We start from the raw sequence: 25,769 nt of genomic DNA, 5'->3' as shown, positions 1-25,769 counted from the left end.
ATTTATGCATAAAGAGGTTTGTAGTGGGATTATCTTTGGTATGACTAATAGTTTCATCACACTCAGAAGCAAGGATATTATAAAAAAGGATTGCCCCACGCACTTTGCTAAAAAAACTCATTAAAAGTTGCAAAAAACCCATAATTACTGTTTGAACAATCTCACCATATTCTCAGCTGGTTCTGAAAGTAGAAGCTATGGACTTAATCTATATCCCGCTGACCAAAGGGGTATTCCTGATCAATCAGAATTGTTAAAAACTTTTGAAGGCATACCAAAAAAGTTTTTTTCTAATTATTTGTATATTTTTTCTAGAAAATACGAATGCCTATTGTTAAAGAATAATGCTAAATAAATTTTACAAATAAATTCATCTCATATGAGGAAAGAGAGTTACCATAATGTATTAAGTTTTAAGTTTCAGAGCTGCATTCAGTTTGATATCGAACAAGTTTAAAAAAAACCTTTTTATGAATTTATTGATTTATGAGATATTTGTATTCTAAATAACTGCAAACAGAAAACCTCCTGTAAAGCAAGTCCCAGCACTAATCCATGATTCATTATCTAAACTTTAATTGGCACAACTCTTAAAATTCTGGGACCATATGGAAAATAACGAGTCCTAATAGGTCTAAGGTGAAAAGATGGCAGGGGAGTAAGGAAGCCAGAAAACCTTCAATTCAGAAAGCTTAGCAACTGCAGCACAATCTCCCCAGAGATCCAGAACAATGTGTTCTCAATGATTTACTGGTCTTGCTATCATACAACTAAACTGCATATCATTTGTCATTCGGTGAGACGAAGATTAAAATGAAAAAACAAAATCAAACCAAAAGCTGGTTTCCATAATTAAAAATGAAATTGGCTAACTGTTAATAAAAAAGGCAGCAATTCAGAGTTACCATAACAACCTGAGGCAACTGTTGACTGACATTGCAATCTGCTGCTTTTTTATAAATAGCAGTTGATTTCCCCTCTTTCATTTCAACTAGTTTTAGTGCTTAGTTGGAGCTAATGGAACAACTGTGCTTTGGAACTACTTCACTCATCAAGCAGCATACCTCTTCGCTGCTGTCACTGCCATAAAAATCCTCCTCCAATTGGGTATCTCTCCTTGTCACACTGGTATCTTCTTTTAGATCCAAAATAAATGGGCATCCCTCTGGGGACAGATTCTGAGTCTTTCCATGAGGTGGAGATCGTGGTCTTGATGAAAAAGTGAAAATATCCTTTGGAACAATCTGGGTTTCCTCTGCCTCTCGGTCACGTTCACTTTCCTTGCTGACTTCTAGCCATAGGTGTGAGGTGTGGCAGAAGTCTTCATCCAGACATAGAGACTGTGTGCTCGATACTAAATGGGGAATGTGATCATCCTTTTCAGGAAATATCCACTCATCTGACATTAGGAAAAGATGACAAAAGTTAGAGTAGTGTTCTGTAAGTGTTGTTTTGGGCAGGTAGTTAGGGTAACATTTCTTGTTGTTGAAATAGATTTATCAAATAATACAAAAGCCAAGGAAGACAATTTATCCACCATCTTGTAACCTGCTAAACATTTAACCCACAGATAGTGCTTATAGCTAGGGGCAACTTATTTGCACTTACTCTCCATCTGAGCTGAAACACTGGCCAGGAAATTTGTAAGTCTGAAATAATTATCACCTGTCTTGCAGCAGGTTCTTTATAGTACAGCCTCATTAATTTGACATTACAGAGGGAAAAATCTTTCAAATTTAAAAGGGTGTGAGTTACTGATGTCTTCTTTTAACATCAAGAGGATAGAGGTACTTAACAAGCTCTTGAAACAAAATATCTGGGCCTTGTTCAGATTACAAAAGATGGAGGAGAGGAAAACACGAAAAGGTTGACAGCCTTTCTCTCTCCATTCTACTGATTGGAATGGTTCGGTTCATAGAATAAACTGACTTTTTAAGTAATAGTAAATTCACAGAAGTATTTGTTAATGTGACTGGTAATCTTGCTGATGGAAAAAATCTTTGTTTAATTTTAACTTATTTTTAGGAGAGAATCTTTTGATATGAAAATCTTTTGCACATTATTTGTTTTCTTTAAAAATATTGTACCCTACCAATGAGATACATTTTTATGAAAACTTTAAAAATTTTTAATCTTTTATTCAACATTGGGATAGATTTTATAAGTTTATGGCCTGGGAAAACTGGAAAGGACACATCTTTATAACAAATATCATTAAAAGCAGGCTTACTTTCTTCTTTAGAATGATAGAAAAAGTTGAGCATTTTCTCAGCTTAGTCTATTTTTTTTGAAATTTACTTTTTTAGTGCATTATGTCAATGGTAAAAATCTTACAAGAGTCCCTGCAGAACCGCAATGTAGACATGGTGATTTTACTCCTGACTCTTGAATCCTTTTATATTTATTGTTACAAGAAAAGTAATCAAGAGATATCTAAGATTTGCTAACTTGAAACTTTAAATCTAACACTACAAAGCAAAAGCACCAAAGACCTTTAATAAAAATTATATTGATGACACAAATAAAACTGTATTTATCTGTTTCTTAACATAAGCCTATGATTATATAATATAATTTGCATATAGAAAGGGCAATAAATATACATTTCTTAGAGAAAATCTATTAGGGACAAGGCTTTCACATTTTCTGTAGGTAAATAGGCTGAATCTACTTCATCTGACCACCTTCATAGAGGATGCAGAGGATCCTGAGTCAGCGTAGCTGTGGGGCAAGTGAAATGAATAGATCCATTGGATTGTCTTCTTTTGAACAGCAAACTCTTTTGCCTGGTGCTAAGCAACTAGCAGGTGCTTTGTAAACACAGTAGATGCTTTAGTAAATGTTGAAAAAGATTGCAAAAACAAATGCACAAGGACGGGTAAAGAAAATTGGAGGAAAAGATCCTGGGAATCTTCACTATGCAATTAAACAACTTGTATGACCTATCACCAAATATATTATTAATTGTCAAAAAGTCAAAGTAAAAGGAGTGTGTTTACACCAAAAGAACTCTAATTATCTCACTACCACATGCTTTTTTGGAATTTGTAGTTTTACCTCAAGTATTTCCATATCATTTGTAATGAATAATTTGGTGTGTTTTCTTAGGAAAATATGTAAATTACTGTGTAATCACAATATTGCAGCAAACAAGATAAATGCAAGAATGATCACCTAAACATCTAATTAGTTTTTCTACACAGTCAGATTTATGCTAGAGACACTAATTGCACCTAACATTTTAATGAAGGTTTCAACATTGCATAAATAAGACTGACAAACTACAAACAATTTTCATTTATTTTCCTTTTTCCCTAGCTCAAAAACAATTTCCCTTTGTAAAAGTACCACACACCTGCTAGGCAAGATATGTTGATGGGCTCAATGCTCTACACTCCAACTGTCTCCATTATAAGGAGGATTAGAGAAAGGCAACAATAGATAATCTTTGGGGAGGGTGACAATGTTATCTGAAAACTTCAAAGTTTCAAACTTTCATTCTGAACAGGACAACCTGTGCCTCAGAACTTGAAAATAAAAATACTCTTTCATCCATTAGTGTGACATAAAATTGAGGTTAAAAAGAGATTAACAAAAAAATGATAGATTTTAGCAAATGACTGCATCATGACTTTTCAAAATGACTGAGTTTGAAATATTTAATGTATTTATATTTTATTAATTATTAGCAATTATGGTATAATAAAGATGCTAACCTGCTTGATCAGGAGACTGGAGCACTGGAGAGCTAGGGTTCAATGCCTCTGCTTTTTGTTGGGACATGGTGGTAAGGATAGTTGTTGCTTTATCTTCATTCCTGTTATTTCCTGAAGAATTGCCTTTATTGGAATAAAAATTTTTCACTATATTACTTCTTTTGATATATAGAAAAATTAATTTTTGAAGAATGGTATTGTGGTATACTTTTCTATATGATTATTGAAAGCAAGTTAGAGGTGACAATATAGATTACATGCAGTTTTTTCCTATTCAGTAGACTATTTTAAGATGAACTCAGCTCCATTTTTTTAGAGGTTCATCTTAAAATTTCTTGATATTTGCATGGCACATTTTAAATTTAAGTTTTATGATAAATGATAAAAGGAATCCCAAAACTCATATAATTTTTAAAGGGGCCTATATTTTTTTCCTTTGGTTCCACATAAAATATAGTGTTTTCTTTTAATTACAATTCTTACTTAAGTCAACTCTTCCAACCAAGCTCTTACCTTCAGTACCTTAAAAAAATGGATACAGGCATTATTGTAGAAGAAAATTTTCAATCGACTAATAAAAACAACATGAAACCTAGCAAGCAGAATTGTGGCTTACCCAAGAACTCTACATTTTTGAGAAGTTACGCTAACAGGTATGTACATGATACACTCTGGGCTTGATTCAGGCTAGACTAATGCATGTGTATACAAATCTATACATATATGCCTCAAATCTAGTATTTATAGGACTAACTATAATAACTGCCTTATTTGTCTAATGCTTTACTAGTTATGAAGAGTTGAAATTAACCTACATTGTAACAGATGGCAAGGAGTCCAAAGGGAGAGACAGAAAATGTAAAAACAATCTGAAAAAGGCTCATTTAAAAAGAAGAGACATAAATGAAACATGAAGAATTATGAGTTAAGTTCAATTTTAGTCAAGTCTGCAGGCAGGAACTTCTATCAAATGTAGGCTGTTTTAAAAAATCAATAATTTAAGCTTATTCAGCCTCTGAGAGTAGAAGTAGGAAGTCCTTTATTTGTGGTACTGTCTATTTAATCCAGCAAATCTCTGTTTGGGCTCTAGAGCAATTCTTTTGCAGAAAATTTGATTTTCCATAATCCTTGTAGAACAGACATTTATATTTTAAATGAATTGGTTCATAATCCTTTGAAATTTACAACCTGCAGAGAGAGATTCCATTGCTCCAAATAATATACAGGTATAAGATAGTATTGAATTAGTGCCATACCGCTGGGTGTCTCTGTCCTTTCTCTGCTGGTGCTTTTTAACCGTAATCTTCTCCTGTTATTATTCTTATCTGCTGATGGTTCTTGAGGGGGATGTGGATGCATAATATGCAGATTGGCTGGTACATTTTCATATCAAAGAACAAAAAGGCAGGACAGAAAGTACTATATGGCTTGAAATAACTCAGTAAATATAATTATAGTTATAATGAGAATATTCATGTATCATTTTGATATAATGTAAAGCTGTATCAAAAACACAACTTATTCCTTTTTAGAAAATAAGTGTTTATCCCTATTCCAGTGTTAAAATTATATCAGGCTTTCAAAATTACTAATACATTTTACTCATGTAATATAACCTTAGAGAGGTACAAGTAATTTGATTAATGTTAATCATGCAACATGTTATATTAAAAAATATATAAATGAAATTGACAGCCAATACAGAAAAATTATTTCTTCCTTTAAAAGAGTATAGCTAAGTATGATTCAACAAGAGCTTAAAGGGTAGTTTCAAAAAGAACCTTGGAGAACTGAGATCAAACCTGAGGAATTCTTTAAGTGTCATTTAATTCTGTATCAATAACAATATTCAGAGCAGTGTTTGATATTTACTGAATGCTTAAATTCTTGGCACAATATGATGTGCCAAGAACTGGACTGATTTTTCTCATTGAATCCTCACACTGACACTTTGAGGCAGCCGTTATTTCTTTCTACTACTAGAGCTGGTAGTAGTTGTATCCCCATTTATAGATGAGGAAACTGAGGCTCACAGGGTTTAAGAAACTTGATCAAGGTCTCACAAATAGTGGTAGAGATGGGAGTGAGTATCTATGTTATTCATTTCCTTATCTCAGTTTTATACTCCATAGGAGATAGAGACTCTAATAGTGGTCATTAATTTCTAACCAAATAAAATGAACTCAACTGCCTCTCTTTTTCAATGCTCACAAAAGTCAGACCAGTAAGAGTGGACAAACTTATAGTGAGCGGCAAGCCTTGGGTTCTGTTCTCAATTCTTCCCAATGATTACAAACTATAAACCATTTTACCTCTTTGTTTGCCTTGAAATCTCAATCTATAAAATGGGACAAAAGTCTTTTCTTTCCAACAGGGTGTTTTTGTATGAATGAGAGAAAATAAAGAGCACTTTACAATGGAAGAGTTTAATTAAAAATAAAACTAAAGAAACTTAAAATGCACATGGAGTTTCCAAAACATAGCCATAGTAGGATACTATATTATTTTCTCACTAGTCATCATGAAGTAAAAACACAGGGTACTATAGCAATTTAAAATAACAGAATAAATAGAATGATAGGTTCTAGAAGATAATAAATGTTTAAGACTTCTAAACATATTTCAATATCCACCACCCTTTTCATTTTTAAATGATAATTCTCTGGACTTAAGATCTAGTCAAGAATATAACATTGTAAATCAACTCTGCTTCAATAAAAAATTATAATAAAAAGACTATAACTTTGGGTTTATCTTAACAAGAACATTTTCCACTCTTATCACTAGCTATCAATCATTATGCGTGATTCTTACCATGAATAGGTATAGTCTGCTTTATTTGGCGAATATTTTCCTTATCTCCTTGCTCCTCAGACTCAGATATCAGCAAGGTTGACATTTCTGCACTGTTAACACACTTCTCCACTGTAGGCTGCTGGCATGATCGGTTATTTTTGGACCCAAAGGGTCTTACTGTCTATAAGGAAAAAAATTAATCTGAACATTTTAAAATATAGGAGTTGCATTTATTTCCTATAGAATCTACATAGAAGAAATAACATTTGGACAAATAAAGAGCGAGGAAAAAACTAGACGAAATGAGGAGGATAAAAGTTGGAGAGGGAAATTATGGTAGAAAATTAGAAAGAAAAGGAAGGAGAATTAAAATGTGAGATAAAACAGAAGACAAGCAAGTCTCCTAGACACATACATTAAAATATGCTTATTTTGCTACACTCCATCTTTAGAAGGCAGAAGCTGAGCTGAAAATCACTGTGTATGTCAGAAATTCAGAGGAAATTAAAAATAAAAATATAACATTTGAGTATCTGTTCATTGTAAGGTATCTGGTGATGATCCAACTCCTTTTTCCCCCGCCACAACTCCTTTTTGAAGGAGACCACAAAATGTGCTCACAAAATATATTTGCCTTTAAGTTTTGTGAACACATTTAATGAAAAAAAAAAAAACCCTCAAAAATGTTGTGTTGACATGACAAAAAGAAAACAGTTTTGAGGTCTTTTAAAATCCAGAATTTCTGTTCCAAATTTATTCAAGCCTCTGCTTTTGGCATGTGGTCTCTCTTCCTCTCTTTTCCCCCTGCACTAGGGAAAAACCCTTCCCTTCCCATGCCATCCATGCTTAGATAAGCTTTTCAAACCTTGCTGGTACCTCACTGGATATCTTCATGTTATTTCTTCTGCCAGAGAGTGGAGGTGGTCCAAGAACTTTGGATCCAAAGGCGATGTGACAAACATCTTGATTTTTACTGTTCCGCACACTACCTGTTCCTCTGTTAATGAATTGATCTATTTTGTTAAAGGAAAGCAATAGTCCATTAATGGGCATAATGACAAACACGATGCTGCAGTATTTCTGAAAGCACAATCCAAGCGTCATATGACCTGAATCCTGCCCCACTTCACGCCATCCCCATAGGGCACTTAAAAAATGCAGATACCGAGGCCCAACATCAGATCTATCAGATGTGCAGAATTAGAATCTTGGGAGGGGATAGCAGAAATCTATAATTTTAACAAGTTCCCTCAAGTGTTTCTTATGCTAACTATTATTTGAGAGCCACTACCACAAATGTTTTTCCTCATTAAAAAAAGAGAATAAAAGAAAGAAAAGCTACTAAAAATATATTACATTTAAATAAAACTATTTAACTCGACTGAACAAATATTTGATTGAGCACTCTCTCTGGCATTTCCTAGAGATTGTCAGTGATACAAAACTGATAGGCTATACGTCTTGCCCTCAGGGAGTCTGGAGGGAGGTGACAGTACAAGTAAAATAGGTACATATAAGGCAGACTCAGGGAAAATGAAGAGTAAGTAATCTCTCGAATGGACCTTGAATAACAGATAGAATTTTAAGAATAAGAGATGTAGGATGCCCCAGGCAGGAGAAAGTGTCTGAAAAAAGGCATGGAAGAGTGAAAGAGGGTATGCTTGGAGGATAATGAAACTACCAGTTTAAGTGGAAGGATAGGCTAGGGCCATAATGAAGAGAACCTTAAAATGCTAAGAGCCTGTTGTAAACTTGGTAAACAACAGGGAAATCACTGAAGGTTATGGGGAGAAAGAGAGCAAACTGGTATCACCTTCAGCATAAAGAAGATGTGCTCACCAAACCTTGCTGCCTCTTCCCTCTGGGCACACAGCTAAATTACATTTCTGAGTCTTCCCTGCAGTTATATGGGTCACATAACTAAGTTCTGGTTAATGAAAGGTAAGATGTGAAATGTGAGAAGTGTAAACCATTTCCTGGACCCTAAAACCTCCTGCAAGCTGCATCCCCTCCATGTTCTCTCTTCCCTCATCTCTCAACAAGATGCAAAAGATCCAGCAGAGGACTTCAAGGACACCAGAGGAGCCACTGGATGAAAGAAGCCTGAGTTTCTGAATGACCATACAGAGCAATGCTCAAGGAACTCCCGACTGGATTAAGACTGTGGGCTTCCATGTGAGTGCAGGTAGCTTCCTCTGACTAAAAGATCAGGTGAGGGTGATGGCCCTTAACTCAAAACACTGCTCACAACCTAGAAAGCTTTCTGCTGTGCCCCACTTGCAAGATAGAACCAACTTGGATGTTATAATGTTGGCCCTGAGTAAGTCCACATTTGTCCTACAAGTTCTGGACATATATGAGCTACTGGCCATTTCCTGTCTGACATATTCTCCTGAAAAAGTTCCTATAGTTAGTGAGTTGGTCTCATTAGCCTCTGCTAGACGGCTGTAATTTTGTAAGTGGTGGAATTAAAAACCACTTCTATGTAACAGCATCAGAAAAGGTACAAAACATGCTTAGGAAGCCCCAAATATTTAGATCTGAGTGGAAGTAACACGTGTGGGTATTTAGGTGTTTTGTGAGGCTCTGTTTGTGTTTGACAGATGAAGCTGAAGAGATGGGTAAGGGCTCGACTGCTGAATTGATTTGAAAGAATTTTTGGTGGACAGAGGATCCAAGGTAGCTGGAAAAGTAGTGGGGAGATATACCATTCCAGTTTTCTTCAAATTCCTAAAGCCCTATTTGGCAGTGATTTCATTTGTCCAAAGGGCAGAATCAGAACTAACGAGCAGAATTTACTTCAAAAGGCTTTTAGTCCAACATAAGGAACATCTTTCTTTAATTAAAGCACATCTGGTTGTTGCATTGGTGAATTTTCTATCATTTTGAAGGTGTTAAAGCAGGAGCCTGGAAAGCTATTCTGGATATTACAGGGCAGATTCACGTATCAGACGACTCTTTGATTTCTATTTCCAGCCTAGCCCTCTCTTCTGAGAGCCACTCCTTGTATCCAGTGGCTGGCTCCTCCTGAATGTCTCCAAGACACTTTAAACTGAAAACCTGGTCTAATGAATGGTACCACAAACTATCCAGGTTGAAAAGTCAGAATCTAGGTGTCACCCTTGACACCTCCCTCCATCCTCTCCTTAGCCAATCTATATGTACTTCTCTACACCTTCTCTACCAGGCATTGTAATCCAAGTGACCATGATCCATCTCCTGGATGATTGCAAGGGCTCTCAAGTGATCTACCATGTCTACTCTGGCTTCCTGTCCCATGCTGTCTCCAAAATGCAGCCAGAGCAGTCTTATATAAACAAACATAAGTCTGACTGAATATCCCCGTTTCTCAGTTAAAACTTTTCAGTGGCTTCCCTGCTGCTCTTAGGATTAAGAGGAAAGCCCTTAACATTGCCTGCAAAAACTTGCACTGTTCTGGCTTCAGTTAACCTTTTACCCCTCATTTTTCTGCTCTCTCAACAGGCTGGCCTCTTCAGTTCTTCCTGCCTACCAAAGCATTTGTCTATGCTGTTCCCCATGGCTGGAAGGCTCTTCCTTCCCCTCTTGGCCTTTATGTTTCAGCTCCTGTATCACTTCCTTAGACAAAGTCTTCCCGGACCTCTCTGACTAGGGTAAACACCTCAGTTTAGGTACTCCCATAAACTTTCCCTCACAGCAATTTGTCAGAATTGCACTTTTACATGTATTTATGCAATTTTCGGATAATGTGTACTTCAGTAGATTTACACTCATTGGTCTGCTTTGTCACCCCTGAGTCACTAGCACCTAGCCTGGTGCCTGACACAGAGCAACAGATCCTTGCAGAGCATTAAATGAATGAATCATTAAATATGATGGGTCAGAAGGGAAGTTGGAGTCAATGACCAAATATTTCTATTACTGAAATTTATTTTTAAGAAAAATCCACCTGCGAGTTTTATGGGTGAATTGGGAAGGGTGACTGGACAGGACTGGACAACCACCAGGATGCAGAGGATGAGAGGGAAGGGTCAGCAATGACCAGGACATTGATACTTCCCTGAACTCTGCAGCTCTCAACAGCAGTGGTGGTGTGGCTCCACAAACAGATGTCTACTCAGGTTACAAGTAAAATTTCCTAGTGTTAGCAAATAGACTTGGCTATGTGTGCACCTGATCTTTTCCAGCCATTAATAAATATCCATTCAGAGTCAACAAAATATTAATTCTCTCAGGATCAGTAACAGAACAAAATGACACTCAAATTCTAGGCCAACTGGAAGAATCTGTCAGAGACCCATCATTTATACCTTTTTGATTAAACATCTCAAACCCTAGACTACTGATTTTGCTCTCAAATGTGGATTTTTCCAGAAAGAGATAGCCACTGAAAGTCCTGAAGGAATGTATGGGACATGGCATAGGCCTACATGGGAATTTTCAGTACCAGAATAGAAGCTTTTTTCTTCTTCCTCTTCTTCTTCTTTTTATTTTTTTAAACTTTCAGTCATGGGAGCCATTTGGCTATGGGCATATCCTTCTGTTCAAACATTGTACAAGGGCAGTTTCCTTGATGGTTTTTTTTTTTTTCCCATTCTTCCTCTGTATACAGATCCCCACCAAACAATTTAAGTTCCTTTGAGTAGAAAGATCATTTATTTGGTACTGCATGTACCCTCATCTGCTGAGTCCAGCATAGCACATGGTAGACAATGGATGATTTTCACCAAAATTGTAAGTAGTATCCAAGATTAAAAGAATGATGTTTTGGGGGAGGGAGTTAAAGAATAATTGACACAGTTCCAGCTATAATTTCAACAAAATGAACATGTTAAATAGCTCATAGTTATTTAAAAAATTCGTAAATATCTTGAATTTTTTAGAGGAATCTTTTGCTTAGCAGTGGATAGCCAATGGCTATTAAAGATACACCTAAACCTGATTATGATATAATCCCTTAAATTACGGAAAATAAGATGTTATTCTGTATTTTATTAAAGGATATACTATAGGATTTCTTTAAAGAGCAATCTGCCAGTGTGTATTTAAATTGAAAACTATTTTTAAAATTTTACAAATTTCAGTGTACCATTTTTCCACAAAGTATACCAATATTCCACTATTTAGTACCTCTTTAATTAGCAGGGCTTTTAAAATTTTTAGTATAATTAACACATACATATTCTTCAAGTTGGTTTCACTTGAATAATTCTCTGTTTATAATCATATTAATTGTCATAATTATCTCTGTAAACCAGTATCATGCTATATATCTACTATAATAGGGCTCTAATTAAAACCTACAGGGGAAAGTAATTTAGACCTTTTGTTTCTAAAATAAAAAGTAGAAGGGACAAAGTTTCTATAATGAGAAAAATCTTAATAAAAGAAAACTACAAGCAGAAATGCATGCCTTTTGAATTCTAAAAGGTGTTCTTTTAAGAGCTGATACCAATATGCATAATATAAGGTTAAAAATCAAGATTAGATTAAAGTCATGCTCCAGGCAGTTCATTTTCTTGAGTTTGCGGAAAATGAACTTGGTGTAGTCAGAGATGTTACCATTAATTATTTTGCTATTTTACTGAGGGGTACATGCCTTTGTAGTTAGATTATAAGACCCGAGGGTCTACTCTCTAATTGTCTTTTAGAAAAATAAACATTCATTTTTGTCTCAAGATACAATGTCCTAATTATTATAGTCATTTAAGTTTGCAAAGTTTAACCAGAAAAACCTGCTGAATTTTCAACTTTAATCATTGAGAGGTCATGGTCAAGGCTTACATCTATTATCTAAAATCAAATCAGAATTAAACCTGCTATCAGAATCCAAATTTTGAATTAGATTTTTATTTTATTATATGTGCACTGTTATAAGGACTGTCAAAAATACAATAAAGGCCGATCTAGTAGAGCAATATTATTTTAGACAAGGTATTTAAACCTTCTAAGCTTCACTTTCTTCATTGATAAGATTGAGGTAATAATAGTACTTAGGTCATGGTGTTTTTATTAGATGATATGAAACTGAATGTAACATGCTACATACTGTGCTTAGTAGGGAGTAAATGCTTAGTAAATAAGCTATTAATATCTTCCACCTTCAATAGCATGTAACATTAACAAAGTCATTCACAATCATCTATTCCTTCATTCACCCATTCTTTCAGTACTGATTGAGCACCTAGTCTGGGCAGCCACTGCTCTACACATTGAACAAGACAGGGAATAAGGTGGACACATCACCTCCTCCAAGGCGCTCACAGTCTCATGGGGGAGACAGATATTAAAGCAACTAAGTCATAAATAACTACATGGTTACAACTATGGTAAGAGCTATGTAGGAAAAACTCAAAGTTCTTTAATAGGGGGTTGGTATCTAGTCTTTGGGGTCAGGGAAACAAGATTCAATTTGAGATCTAAAGGCTTACAGATATGATGTGTATATGATTATGCGTCTCTACAGATGAAGAAACTGACGCTCATGATGTTTAGAGATCTGTCCACACAGAGCAGGAGCTCAGAACCCAAGTGTCCAAGGCCTCTTTGTGCCTTCTTTTCACCATGTATGGATGCTGCCCTTGGTGGGCCAGGAGGGTACTGCAGGGGATTTTTCCCTTGTCCACTTTTTACTTTCTGTGCAGTTTTGTGAAGCTATTTAATTAAAAACTTTTGTTTTGCCATCTGAAAAGGCCTAATAGTGATTATTTGGACTAATGAGGTTTATGAGAAATCAAGTATAGACTATAATACTGTAATAACCTTTCTCAGAGGGAAGAAAGTGGTGATGGTGGTGGGGGAGGGCTAAAATGAATTGGCTTCAATGCCAGGCAGGTATGTGACATATGTGTCACCTATGTGACAAGCAGGCACTTGTAAAATGTGGAAGGAACTGCAGCTAATTTGAGAATGCATGCCATATGCAAAGTACTTTAATTAAACATTTTTTTAAGAAAAATGTCTATGTAGGTTCTTTGCTCATTTTTTAATTGGATTGCTTTTTTATATTGAGTTGTGTGAGTTCTTTTTATATTTTGGGTATTAACCCTTCATTAGATATATCTTTGTAAATATCTTTTCTCATTCAGTAGGTTGCCTTTTCATTTTGTTGATGGTTTCCTTTGCTGTGCAAAAGGACCAGCTGGAGGACTGTCAGTCTATAAACACTGCAAGCAGGGTGAAAAAATGAGTGGGTAGGTAAATGACTAAAGCAGGAAAGGCTGTGGGTGATTAAAATCAGCCTTCAAGTTTTGCAAATAATTAACACCAGTACTTAGTCTATCTCATTAATAAAAAGTTTAAGTTATTTTTGAAAGGCAGTAAAACAATATTAAAAACTAAAATTAGAATATCTCTTCCTCCTCTGAATTCAAGTAGGACCTTAAACAATGTAAAAACACCATCTGTATGTAAAGTTAAGATACGCCAACAAGATAAAAAGTAATAAAGCACAAGTTATTACTTTTCTTCACAAATTCTTAATTAATTAAAAAGCCACAATAGCCTGGTTTTTGTTCTTAACTATTAATGAATAAAGAAACTTTTTTAGGGAAACGGTTTTATCTTGAGAAAACTTTCCATTATGATTAAAGACTACAGCTTATACAAAATATAGGCTTTGGTAGATAATTTCTATCGTTTGGGTTTGGAAATAGGAAAGTTTCCTGTAACATGAGAAGGCTCCCCAGAAGATAATCATTAAAACTAGTAGTGAGAAATTGCTTAATGAAGTCAGTAGTTAAGAATGTATCTCTGAAACTAGATTGCCTGGTTACATCTCATTTCTACCATTCACTACTTTATTTCTGTGAGCCTCAGTTTCCTTATCTACAAAATGTTGATTATGATGGTTTCTACATAAAAAGCTGCGTGAGGGGATTAAACAGGATAAACTATGCGTGACAGTTAATTTTGTGTGTTAACTTGACTGGCCCACAGGATGTCCAGATTAAATATTATTCTGAGGTGTCTGTGAGGGTGTTTCTGGGTGAGTAAAGCAGATGGCCCTGCCCAGTGTGGGTGGGCACAATCCAATCCATGGATGGTCTGAAGAGAAGAAAAGGTTTAGGAAAGGAGAATTTGATTTCTCTGCCTGACTCCTTGAGCTGGGAGATTGGTCTTTTTCTGCCCTCAGACTGGAACTCTCACCATCAGGCCTTTGGACTTAAACAGGAACTACACTATTGGCTCTCCTGGGTCTCCAGCTTACTGACTACAGATCCTGGGACGTCTCAGTTTCCATGATTGTGGAGCTAATTCCTTATAAGTCTCTCTCTTTCTCGCTATTTAGGTTTACTTATAGGTATGTATATATATTTGTATGTTCTCTTTCTCTAAACCCTTACTAAGACACCATGTAAAGGATTTAGTGCTTGGAACAGAGTAAAACTCACTAAATACTAATTATGATGATGATGATGATAATGATGATGATGAACCAAATATTTATTGAATTCCTCACAAGTGTTGAGCACTGAGCTAGGTGCTGGGGTACTGCAATAAATAGGACCCCTGCAGTTTTGAAGCTCACATTCCAGTAAGGGAGGTAGCAATAAGCAAACAATTAAGTAAACAAGAAAATATCAGGAAATGATAAGTGCTGTGAGAAAAATAAAAACAGGGTGATGTTACAGAGAGAGTAATCTTGGAGATTACTGGAGGTCATTGATGACTACAGCCTCAAGTTCACCACTGGTGAAAAGGTATGTGAGCATGATTCACACTGATATAGTATATTTATTTCTCTATCATATCATAAATAAACAAGTTTAATATTTAACTATATATTTACAGATTTTATTTTGTCAATAATTTGGATTTCTTTCATTATATATTTTAAGTGAAAATACTGACATCAAATATAGAAATTTATTTTAATTTTATAGCAATGTTTTAGGGTTTTCAAAAGACAGAAAAGGTATACAGAAGAAACTATAACTGTCTCATAACTGCTCTAACATATCTTTTGAAATAATAAATTATGCATATATTTAGAAAGTTAAAATTCTGATAGAGGTTGATATGATATGTTCAGTAAAAGTTTTACCTCCTTGCCCCTGCCTCTACTAGTCCCTGTACCTAATGCATCCTGTAACATTACGTTTCTTGTATTTGCTTAAAAAAATGTATGCATGTATCAGCATCCCTAAATACCTATCTTTTTAATTTACATCAACGGGCTCATATGGAAACAGCATTTCACGTTTCCATTTTTCACTGACTAACACAACTTTCAGACCTTTCCAGACCATTGTAAGCTGGTCAGGTTAACTATATAGCTGCATACATAATTTCTTATTGTGTGGATATTTAATACAGTCTCTATTATGCACAAGTAATTTGGGTCTAGGTTTTTGTTATTATAAGCTATGCTGTAATAGGTATCTAAAAGAGAATTGGAGAGGTGGGAATGAGTCAATCCTGCAAAAGTAGCATAATTATAAAACTGATTAAATATATTTTTATATTTATCTTTTACATATCAAAGTTTTTTTCCTTATTTGAAAGAAATATCACAGAAAAATGAAAACTCACTCTATAAATGGTTTGTGACATCTTTGCTTTAACAGATTTCAGATACTGATCAACATCCATATTAAATTCCTTTCACATTAAAAAAATTACAATGAAGAAATGTGACTGGTTATGCCTCATTTTTACTGAAGATGGGATAAGAGGATATATAATTCAAATGTAGGAGATAGCTGAATTTACTCTGAATTATTATCAGATATTAGAACTAGAAATTGTGGCATTTCTTTAACCAACAATCCTAAAACAAGGATTACCAAAAGTCTGACTTTAGAAAAGAACTTAAGAGTGTCTGTTTTTCTCCTAAATTCAAAATCTAACTCCTTTTTCTTTTAGGTTCTACTTTACAGAAGATTTTGTTGCTTGATATGAAATCTACTTTCATAATGTACAACCCAACGAAGAAATTCTAATAAGGATCTCACCAATGCCAACTACAGTTAGATGAGCATTTCATGGTTTTGTTAGACCCATTAATTTACCTGTATGCTGCTGTGCTAGGAGATTGGGATGTCAGTCTCTTCTTATTTGGAAAGGAGTAAAAATCCAGTAAGAGTGCTGTTGTGTTGAAGGGACTTGGAAAACTGCCTCCTAATTTTTAAGTAAATTACTAGTTTTGATTTGTGCTTAGTGGACCATTGTATCTTGTCATTAGCAGCTGAATGCTCAGTTTCAATAACCAGATCTGATTCTCTGGTTCAATTAAAGTGGGGACCCATTAATGAAAATAAGATCATCAGATCCTACAGTCATCTGCAGACTAACAGTCATTACCTAATGTGCACTGGGAACTGACAAAGCAAACAGTGTGAATGTGTGGTAACACTGACTTTTTTTTTTAAGTATAGTCAGTTTAAACATTGTGTCAATTTCTGGTATATACCATAACGTTTTGGTCACACATAAACATAAATATATTCCTTTTCATGTTTTTTTCATCAGTGGTTACTATAAGATACTGAATATAATAGTTCCCTGGGCTATACAGTAGAAACTTGTTGTTTATCTATTTTTACATATAGTAGCTAGTATCTGCAAATCTTGAACTCCCAATTTATCTCTTCCCACCTCCCTTACTCCCTGGTAAACATAAGTTTGTTTTCTATGTCTGTGAGTCTGTTTCTGTTTTGTAAATAAGTTCATTTGTGCCTTTTTTTGTTTGTTTGTTTTAGATTCAACATATTAGTGATATCATATGGTATTTTTCTTTCTCTTTCTGGCTTACTTCACTTAGAATTATAATTTTCAGGTCCATCCATGTTGCTACAAATGGCATTATTTTATTCTTTTTATGGCTGAGTAGTATTCCATTGTATAAATATACTGTATCTTCTTTGTCCAGTCATCTGTTGATGGACATTTAGGTTGTTTCCATGGAACAGTGCTATGAACATTGGGGTGTATGTATCCTTTGAACTAGAGTTCCCTCCTTATATATGCCTAGGAGTGGGATTGCTGGACCATATGGTAAGTCTATTTTTAGTTTTTTTGAGGGCTCTCCATACTGTTTTCCACAATGGCTACACAGAACTACATTCCCACCAACAGTGCAAGGAGGGGTCCCTTTTCTCCACACCCTCTCCAGCATTTACTGTTCTTGGACTTTTTAACGATGGCTATTCTGACTGGTGTGAGATGATGCCTCACAGTAGTTTTGATTTGCATTTCTCTGATAATTAGCAATACTGAGCATCTTTTCATGCACTTATTGGCCATTTGTATGTCTTCAATGGAGAACTGCTTGTTTAGGCCCTCTGCCTATTTTTGAATTGGATTGTTTGTTTTTTTGTTATTAAATTGCATGGGCTGTTTATGTCTAGAAATTAAGCCCTTTTCAGTTGCATCATTTGCAAATATTTTCTCCTATTCTATAGGTTGTCTTTTTGTTTTGCTTATGGTTTCCTTTGCTGTGCAAAAGTTTGTAAGTTTAATTAGGTCCCATTTGTTTATTTTTACTTTTGTTTCTATTGCCTGGGTAGGCTGCCCTAGGAGAACATTGCTAAGACTTAGGTCAGAAAATGTTTGGCCTATGTTTTCTTCTAGGAGTTTTACAACTCTGACTTTTTGGAAACACAAGTATTTTATTAATTTCATTAAATGTTCTTGATCAAGTTATATTACATTCAACAAAATGCACTCTAAAACAGAAGTTTCAAGGTTTTCCTTTTAGCTTGAATGAACACACCAGAAACCATTCATAGGAAGTAGCTACTTCTTTCTGTAGCAGTGTCACCAGGATCTCTCAATATGTGCATTTATAATAAAATACCACAATTTACCTGAGTACCGTAGAGTCGGTTACAAAAGCACATTTTTCATGCAATTCAAATCTCATCATGGGGAGTCCACATTTTAAGAAGACACAAAAACAAATAGTTCAAATGAAGAAATATCTTCTGGCTTTTCCATGATTAAAAAGTCTGTCCTTGGGCATTATTCATTAGCTACACCTTTCAAATAAAATGTCTAACATAGGGAACAGTAATTACTATTATAATCACTTACAGTAGGTCTCAGAGCCTACAAATGTCAAAGTTAGTAATTGAAAAGTATTTGTAGAAAGAGAACTACAAAGTTCAATATATGCTCATGTAATCTTAGCTGCCATACATGTGCAATGAGATTTACTAAAGAGGAACAATCACAAATCCTTTGGTTATAAACGAATATAAATATAATTGAGATTCACAGGATAGAAAAAATATGCTATTAGATAGTGATTATTAATTTTCTGTATATATGACTCAAGTTGACTATCCTTATGCATTGAAAGTCCATTTATGGAATTTGCAAAATATCTACAATATTCTCTTCTATAAATTGGGAGCAAACATGGCCTATGGAAAAGTTTAATTATAATACTGAATTAACAATGCCATTACTATTTATTCATATTTCTATTTACTTGCTGGCATTCTAAGTGTCCTTGAACTTTAAACTAAAAAAAAAATACACTTAAAATATCTGGATACAAGCTTGCATTTTCATTTAAAGACACAATTAATTCTTAAAAATATTAAGCTAGAGATACAAGGGAAAGAGATCACTTATAACTGCAAAGAGTTATCCGATAGGGCTTTATAACTTAGTCATTTTTATTACTAAAAGCTATCATAGCCTATTAGATACAGAGAGAATGTTTGGTTATTGAAGATACTCTTACTCATTTTATTCTGTGGTGAATCTTCCATTAAGATTGAACTGTGACCTTTGGTGTTTACAGTGGTTATCTGGGTAGTCTGATCTTTTTCATCCTTTTACATAGTTCTAAAGGTTCTGAATGAACATGGATTGTATATATTCTCTCTTTCTTCCTCTCTCTCTGAAGATAGTATATATAATAAATATTCAAATTCTTACTACCTGTGTCCTCATTGCTATCACAAATTCCTGCCAAAAATTTGCAATTGTGGAAGCAGGTAATGGGGACATGGGGAGTTCATCATGTATTCTCTCTACTTTTCTGTAAGTTTGGAAATTTCATAATAAAAGGTATAAAAAAATAGAAGCTACACAAAGTCCTTTGCCAGGGTTTATACTGAAGAAGTTACAAAATGGTTTCAATTCTTCTCTTTGCTCAGTCTTCTGCACCATCTTACATGTCCATAAATCTTTTGTTTATTGATCATAAATACTTATACAAATATTTATCAAATACTTTCAAGATCTACTTCTTCCTCCACTGACATCCTATTTGACCATCATTTCACCTTCATCTGAATTATTTCAGTGTTTATGAGTGTCATCTGAACCACACGGTCTACATGGGGATAAGTGATCCAGTCATTCAAGGTTCTCAAACTTGGCTGCACATCAGAATTGCTGGGGGAGTTAAAAAAAAAAAATCCCTTCCAGGACAATTAACTCAATCTCTGAGGGTGAAGCACAGACATTAGGAAAAAAAAATTTTTTATAACAATTATTTTTATAATGTCCCAAGTGATTATGACATACAGGAAGTTAAGAACCACTCTTCTAAAGGACAGGTTTCTTGATGTGTAAGTACTATTCATTTGTTTGGTCAATAGTTATGAGTGTCTATTACAAAGGTAGAAAATTGGCAGCTCTGGCGTGTGTTGTTTGGCCCACAGAGTGTTTTAAAAAAATTTAGAGTTTAGACAATATTTTAAAATTGGAAGACTTGTCATAAACACTGAGATATTGAGCTCTTCTTGAAAAAAAAAGGAAGATCTGGTAAGACTGGGCCTTCATTCTTGCAAGGCAACACTTGGCTAGAACTGAATTGCAGTTGTCCTTTCTAGACTGAGAATGAGAATCCAGTTTGCTGCAGTCCTCACCACACCCTACAGCTCTCTCACAGAGGCTGTTAACTGCCATTTAATGGCTGTATCATTTGCATAGTTGTTAATATTGTTTTAATAGTAGAGAACAATTTCTCTGAAGCACTATCTCACTCCTCTCCCCTAACTCTCACTATCCACTCCCAATAGGGCTCACTGCTGAAGTAGAAACTGTTTCAGTGGGTTAAAGGCATCCAGCAATAGGTTATCCAGGCATCCAGCCCACTTTGCTCATTTTTTATCTGTCTGTGGTAATTTGAGTTTGTAGCCATTGGCCTAATATATGGCAAACAGTGTGTTAGATGCTAGGGATATAGAAGAATGAGGTACAGCCACACTTTAGTGGAGAATGCAGACATATTAAAGACTATTAGGGGAGAAAAAGCCATAGGAGGAAGGGAACGCTACTTGTTAGAATTATGGAAGGCTGCATAGGAGAGGTAGCATTTGAGTTGGATCTAGAAAGATGAATTGGCAGTTTCTCCAGGCAGAAAGGCAAAGAAGCCAACAAAAGAGCAATTCCAAAATATGGACATATTAAAGTCCAGGGCATGGCCAGAAATTAACACATGGGAAATGAGAGAAAAGTGTACGGAGACGAAACTGTGGAGCAGGCTTGGAAGAGGAGAAGCTGGCTTTGTTTGAGGTCTCGAGGGTTTTTCATTTTGTCTTCTAAGACAGTGGGAAAGGCACTAAAAGTCTTATAACAAAGAGTAACACAATCACATTTTTATTTCTATTATCAGAAAGGGAATTCTGATAGCAATGTGGAGATTAACTGGGAGGCTAAGTTACAGTGGGGATCCGAACAAGGAAAGCAGCAATAATTGGACAGAGGAGCAGATTTGAGAGATGTCTGGGAGGTATAACTAGCAGGGCTTGGAAGCATATAGGAAAAGGAGAGGAATAACCAAGGATGTTTTATCACATAAAAATCCAGGAAATATTTTAGTTGCTAAAAGAGAAATTTACAATAATGATTTATCCCTGACATGAGTCAATGTTACAGTGACTTAATATTTAACCTCAACCTATGTAAAGCATCATTGCAAGGCTGTTTCCCCTCTTTTTTGGTCTTACAAATAAATATGCTTATAATTTTGGTGCTTGAGTACATACCTGATTCTGCTGAACGTAGAGGATGACCTCCAAATTTTATTTCAGTTTGGCAGAGTTTAGTCATGTTTAGCAGCTGTGTGACTTGTGGAACATCTGTTGTTAGTTGGCAGCTTCGTGGAATAATGTCTGAAGGTTCATCTATTGGAAAGGAAACACCATATCCAGCTGGAAATAAAGACAAACATTCATTCCCCAAATGTAAGCCATATTTTATAAAAGAAACCAACTAAAGTAGAACCTTTCAGAGTATGACTTTGGATGAGTCACTCAACCTTACAGCCTCGGTTTTCTCATCTGTAAAATGAGCATGGTCATTTTACTGCTTACTTTTTAAGACTGTAGAAAGAATTAAATGAGATAAAGTATTTACCATATGGAACAGGTTCAGGGACTTGAACAATAAATGAGAACATTGATTGGAAACATATTTGCTTTTTAATACTAGAGTGTGTCTCGAAAGAACTAATTAGGTATGTTCCAATGAAGATTTCTGGGAGTACATTGGCTCATGGAAACTTTCCCCTAATGTTAACATCTTACCTTGGAATACTTTCAAAGAGAAAATAGTTTATTATAATTAAAATCATATTTTTATCATCATAATTTTATTTCTAATGAGATTTGATATTTTTCACATATACTTGTATAAATATTTAAATTATCATTTCAGTAAATTTTCTGTTCATGTTCTTAAACCATTTTACTATTAGAGCATTTAAAAATTATTTACATGACCTGTTTTGTAGCAAAGATATTAAGCCTTGTTATATGTAGCAAGTAGGAATTAACTTGCTATTAGCATTCTAAAAAGCAATTTACTATGTGCATCAAAAGCCTTAAAAATTCCCATGACATTTCACTCAATAATTTCACATTATGAATCTAGTTTAGAGTAAAAAAGTCAGAAATTCAGATGAAGATCTACATAAATGAGTATTTATAATTTCTGGAAAATAAAACAACTTGATTTTCCAGTAAAGACTCACAAGAAACTGTATTTATGAAAATGGCTTAATGATATGGGAAAGGCTCAAGATAAAAAGTTAAATGAAAGTAATTTACACAAAACTCTATCTCAACTGTAGAAAATCAAAAATGTATGAATGGCAAAAGGACTAGAAGGAAAGATACCAAAATATTAAATAACTTTTCTTGGTTAGCCTAAGCATAGTTTTTATTTTCTTCTTCATAATAATTTATATGTTTAATTTTCATTAGTAAAAAGTTTATTTTTAGACTCTAGTGGAAAAAATTTGGTGTATGTATATGTGAACTTAAGTAATAAGAAAAATTCAACCAAATGCATATCTCAAAAACATCCTTATATAAGTATAAACTCTAACCATCTTTATAAAGGCAAATGAAGTTAGGTTTTTGTGCATGCAAGCCATGACAATTCCCTAATTAGATCTTAATGTCTTAAACTTGAAAAGGAAAATGAATTATTTAATTAAAAACTTATATACTCATCAGCAACATAATGGTTTCTAAGTGTCCTAATGCTCTAGTCATTTCAAATGTCACTGGATTTACAAATCTTAGATTTCAGGTGTTGTCTGCTCATTTGTTACTTGTCATTGATATTTAAAAAACTGATATAAAGTAACTGAGTAAATGAATTCTCAAAATGGAAAACATTTGGAAAATAAGTAAACTAACTCCATATATATTTGACATGTCATTTCAGACTCCTCTGATGTACAAAAAGATAATTTCCACATCAGTGCTAGTACCAATAAACTAAGATTTTACATTAATAGAGAAAGAGAATTCTGTAGGCTAATATGAACCTGAAAAATAAGGCTGTATTCTGAATCCTATGAAGAGGAATCATGGAAACTTTAGCTTATGGGGCTTCTGAAGATGGTACAGGGTACAATGTCATACAAAGTTTGAAATGTATTCAAAACAAAATCTGAGTTTGCAACTAGTAAGGGCCAGACATCAAATTCTGGTAACCAAAATTCCATAAGCTTTTACAGAAGACAGAACAAGGCAGAGACTTTACAAAACTCCAATCTGAATCTTACAGGAATGTTGCTGACATGCAAATCAGATTTCGCATTAAAAGGCTCAAATCTCCTCTGCATCATCTTTCCTGTACACCAGAAATTGACACAACATTGTAAACTGACTATACTTCAATAAAAAAGAATGTGAAAAAAAAAAGATTAATGAGAAAAAAGAGACATTTGAGCTGAGTCATAAAGAATAAGTAGAAAGTGGCCTGGTGAAATGGGGTGGGAATGATCATTCAGGTAGAGGAAACAGCTTTTGAAGACTCTGAAGGCAGGACTCTGGTGTGTGCATTCTAGGAACTGAAAGAAAGACAATTCTGCCAAAGGGCTGCTAGCATGGGAAAGAACAGCAAGAGAATCCTATAGATATATTTAGCACAGCACCTGGTTCAAAGTGGGTGCTTAATAAATGGTCATGGACAAAAGCCCCTTAATAACAGCCAACCTAGATTAAACACAGCTGCCAAGTCTTCCATTTTTCTTTGGTTGTTCTTTGTTCAGCTATATCCTGAAAAGTACTCTATGCACATTTTATTTGGATATCACATCTTTCTTCCTAGAAGGCAACTAACAAACCAAGCTGTCAATTAGATACTAAGGGACCAGGGCCTGCCTGCGTTGTTCTTTCAGACAAGTTTTATCTTCGGGAAGGGACTGACCTAAAGTCAACAATAACATATGGTATACTTAAAAATTTGTTAAGAAGATAGATCTTATGTTAAGTGTTCCTTCCACAATTAAATAAATAAAATAAATTTAAAAAACCCACTATCATGTACTCTTACTATAGAAACATGCGGACTGCTTGATTAATGACTGGAAAATGATATAGTTGAGTTTAAACTGAAAAAAAACATAATGTTGGCTGGAATGGTCAGAGAAGAATAGCAAAATGGTACATGAAGGCTATGAGAAAGCTGACAGATCTGCTCATGTAGCATCCAAATACAACTGAGATTTTTGTCTTTGCTCCCAGTATGAGTTACTGTATTGTTACAATGTTTGAGTGACTTTGTAACCCCATTCCCTTTTTTTGATCATAAAGTCATCATAAAATGAACCATTCTATAGGTGTTTAACACCTTTGATGAGAACGTTAACTAGCTTTAAAAACTGAGTCATAAACTTTACTACATATATAATACATTATGCATTGAAAATCATCTCCCCTGCTTTATTTGGGGAAATGCCTTACAAAATAGTGAGATTTAGAGATGTTTCCACTTATGGCTTCTCAATCTTGCTTCACTATCAGAACCAGGCATTCAAGGGGTGCCCCTCTATGTGGGCTATGTGTACCTTCCAGTTTTGGTCGGGCCATGGCTGTTGCTATAGAACTGATGGATGGGGCTGGTTCTCAGACTGCCTGCAGCACATAGTTATTGCACAGGGATGGGTAGGGTAATAGTAGGGTGGGCCCACTGGTGTTATAGGTTAGAGGGAGAATTCCAAAGTGGTACCTGACAGTGTCAACATTACAAGTTAGCCTGAGATTGCAAAGATGTCTACTTCCAGTATTTCAGTCCATAGGGAGTGTTCTAACTGGTTTTTGCCTCTCTAGCAGGTGCTTCAAAATTAGTATGTGGGACCCCTTCACCTATGACCCATGCACTTTTCAGTTGGTGGTTCTGTGCTAGTTTTTGGGTCCAGTGCATCTGGATGTAAGCCCTTTAAGAGGGGGTTTCTGATCCTGTAGTTCTATAGTTTTCCTGGACATATGTTCCTGAATATAGTTTTTCAAAGCCAGGCATTTTTGAGGCTCATCTCTCCTGTGCAGGACCTAGGGGTTGGGGTGCCTGATGTGGAGCTCAAATCTCTTACTCTTGAGGAAAAAGATCTGTACCTTTGTGATCCTCCCAACTGTGGACTGCTGTGGCTAGGGTGCGGTTTTCTTCCTCAGGGAAGCTTTCTCTCTGTCTCTCCTATCTGTCTTGATGCTGTCATTTTACTCTTTGTTGTGGAGATTCTATTCATTCAGTTTTCAGGTCCCTTTCTGAGGAAATTATTCCATATGTAGTTGCAGATTTGTTGTGTCTGTGGGAGAAGGGGAGTTCGCGATCTTCCGATGCCACCATCTCGTACCCTCTCCTAAGGCAGTCAATTCTACATCCCCCTGAAGCTCTATGTTATGACTCTCGTTGAAAAACCTCCCAGAAGTTTTAGCTTTCTCTGTTCTTCTAGGTCAGTTGCCATTCCTCAGTCTTATAACATTTATGAATATCTTTTATCTGTTGTTGTCGCCTCTTCATCTGGTGGGTTTATACCACTTTTATTCCTATGTTATAATTTTACTGGGGTTTAAGGAAGGA

The 25,769-nt window shown here is 35.1% G+C and overlaps 1 protein-coding gene across 13 annotated transcripts in view; it reads right to left on the bottom strand.

Annotated features, from left to right (window-relative positions):
* The window catches only part of CFAP20DC (CFAP20 domain containing), a 206,738-nt gene that overhangs the window by 79,869 nt on the left and 101,100 nt on the right, over positions 1–25,769 (bottom strand). For 8 of the 13 annotated variants that reach the window (XR_004312087.1, XR_004312091.1, XR_004312090.1 and 5 more), the window contains 6 exons: positions 21,443–21,607; positions 7,389–7,525; positions 6,531–6,693; positions 4,973–5,089; positions 3,717–3,839; positions 1,065–1,399 (listed from right to left, as the gene is read on the bottom strand). Coding sequence is in view for 7 of the 13 variants with exons in the window: in XM_032458170.1 (XP_032314061.1) it covers positions 1,065–1,399; positions 3,717–3,839; positions 4,973–5,089; positions 6,531–6,693; positions 7,389–7,525; positions 21,443–21,607 (1,040 nt within the window). In the remaining 6 variants the exon portion in view is untranslated. Of the gene's footprint in view, positions 1–1,064; positions 1,400–3,716; positions 3,840–4,972; positions 5,090–6,530; positions 6,694–7,377; positions 7,526–21,442; positions 21,608–25,769 lie in introns of those variants that run through there. The other 5 variants (XR_004312088.1, XM_032458175.1, XR_004312089.1 and 2 more) reach the window with 4 other exon arrangements.

This window comes from Camelus ferus, chromosome 17 (assembly GCF_009834535.1).
Source record: "Camelus ferus isolate YT-003-E chromosome 17, BCGSAC_Cfer_1.0, whole genome shotgun sequence".
Classification (NCBI taxonomy): Eukaryota; Metazoa; Chordata; class Mammalia; order Artiodactyla; family Camelidae; genus Camelus; species Camelus ferus.
The sequence above is the reverse complement of the archived record's forward strand: the minus strand, read 5'-3'. Positions and strand labels throughout refer to the sequence as shown.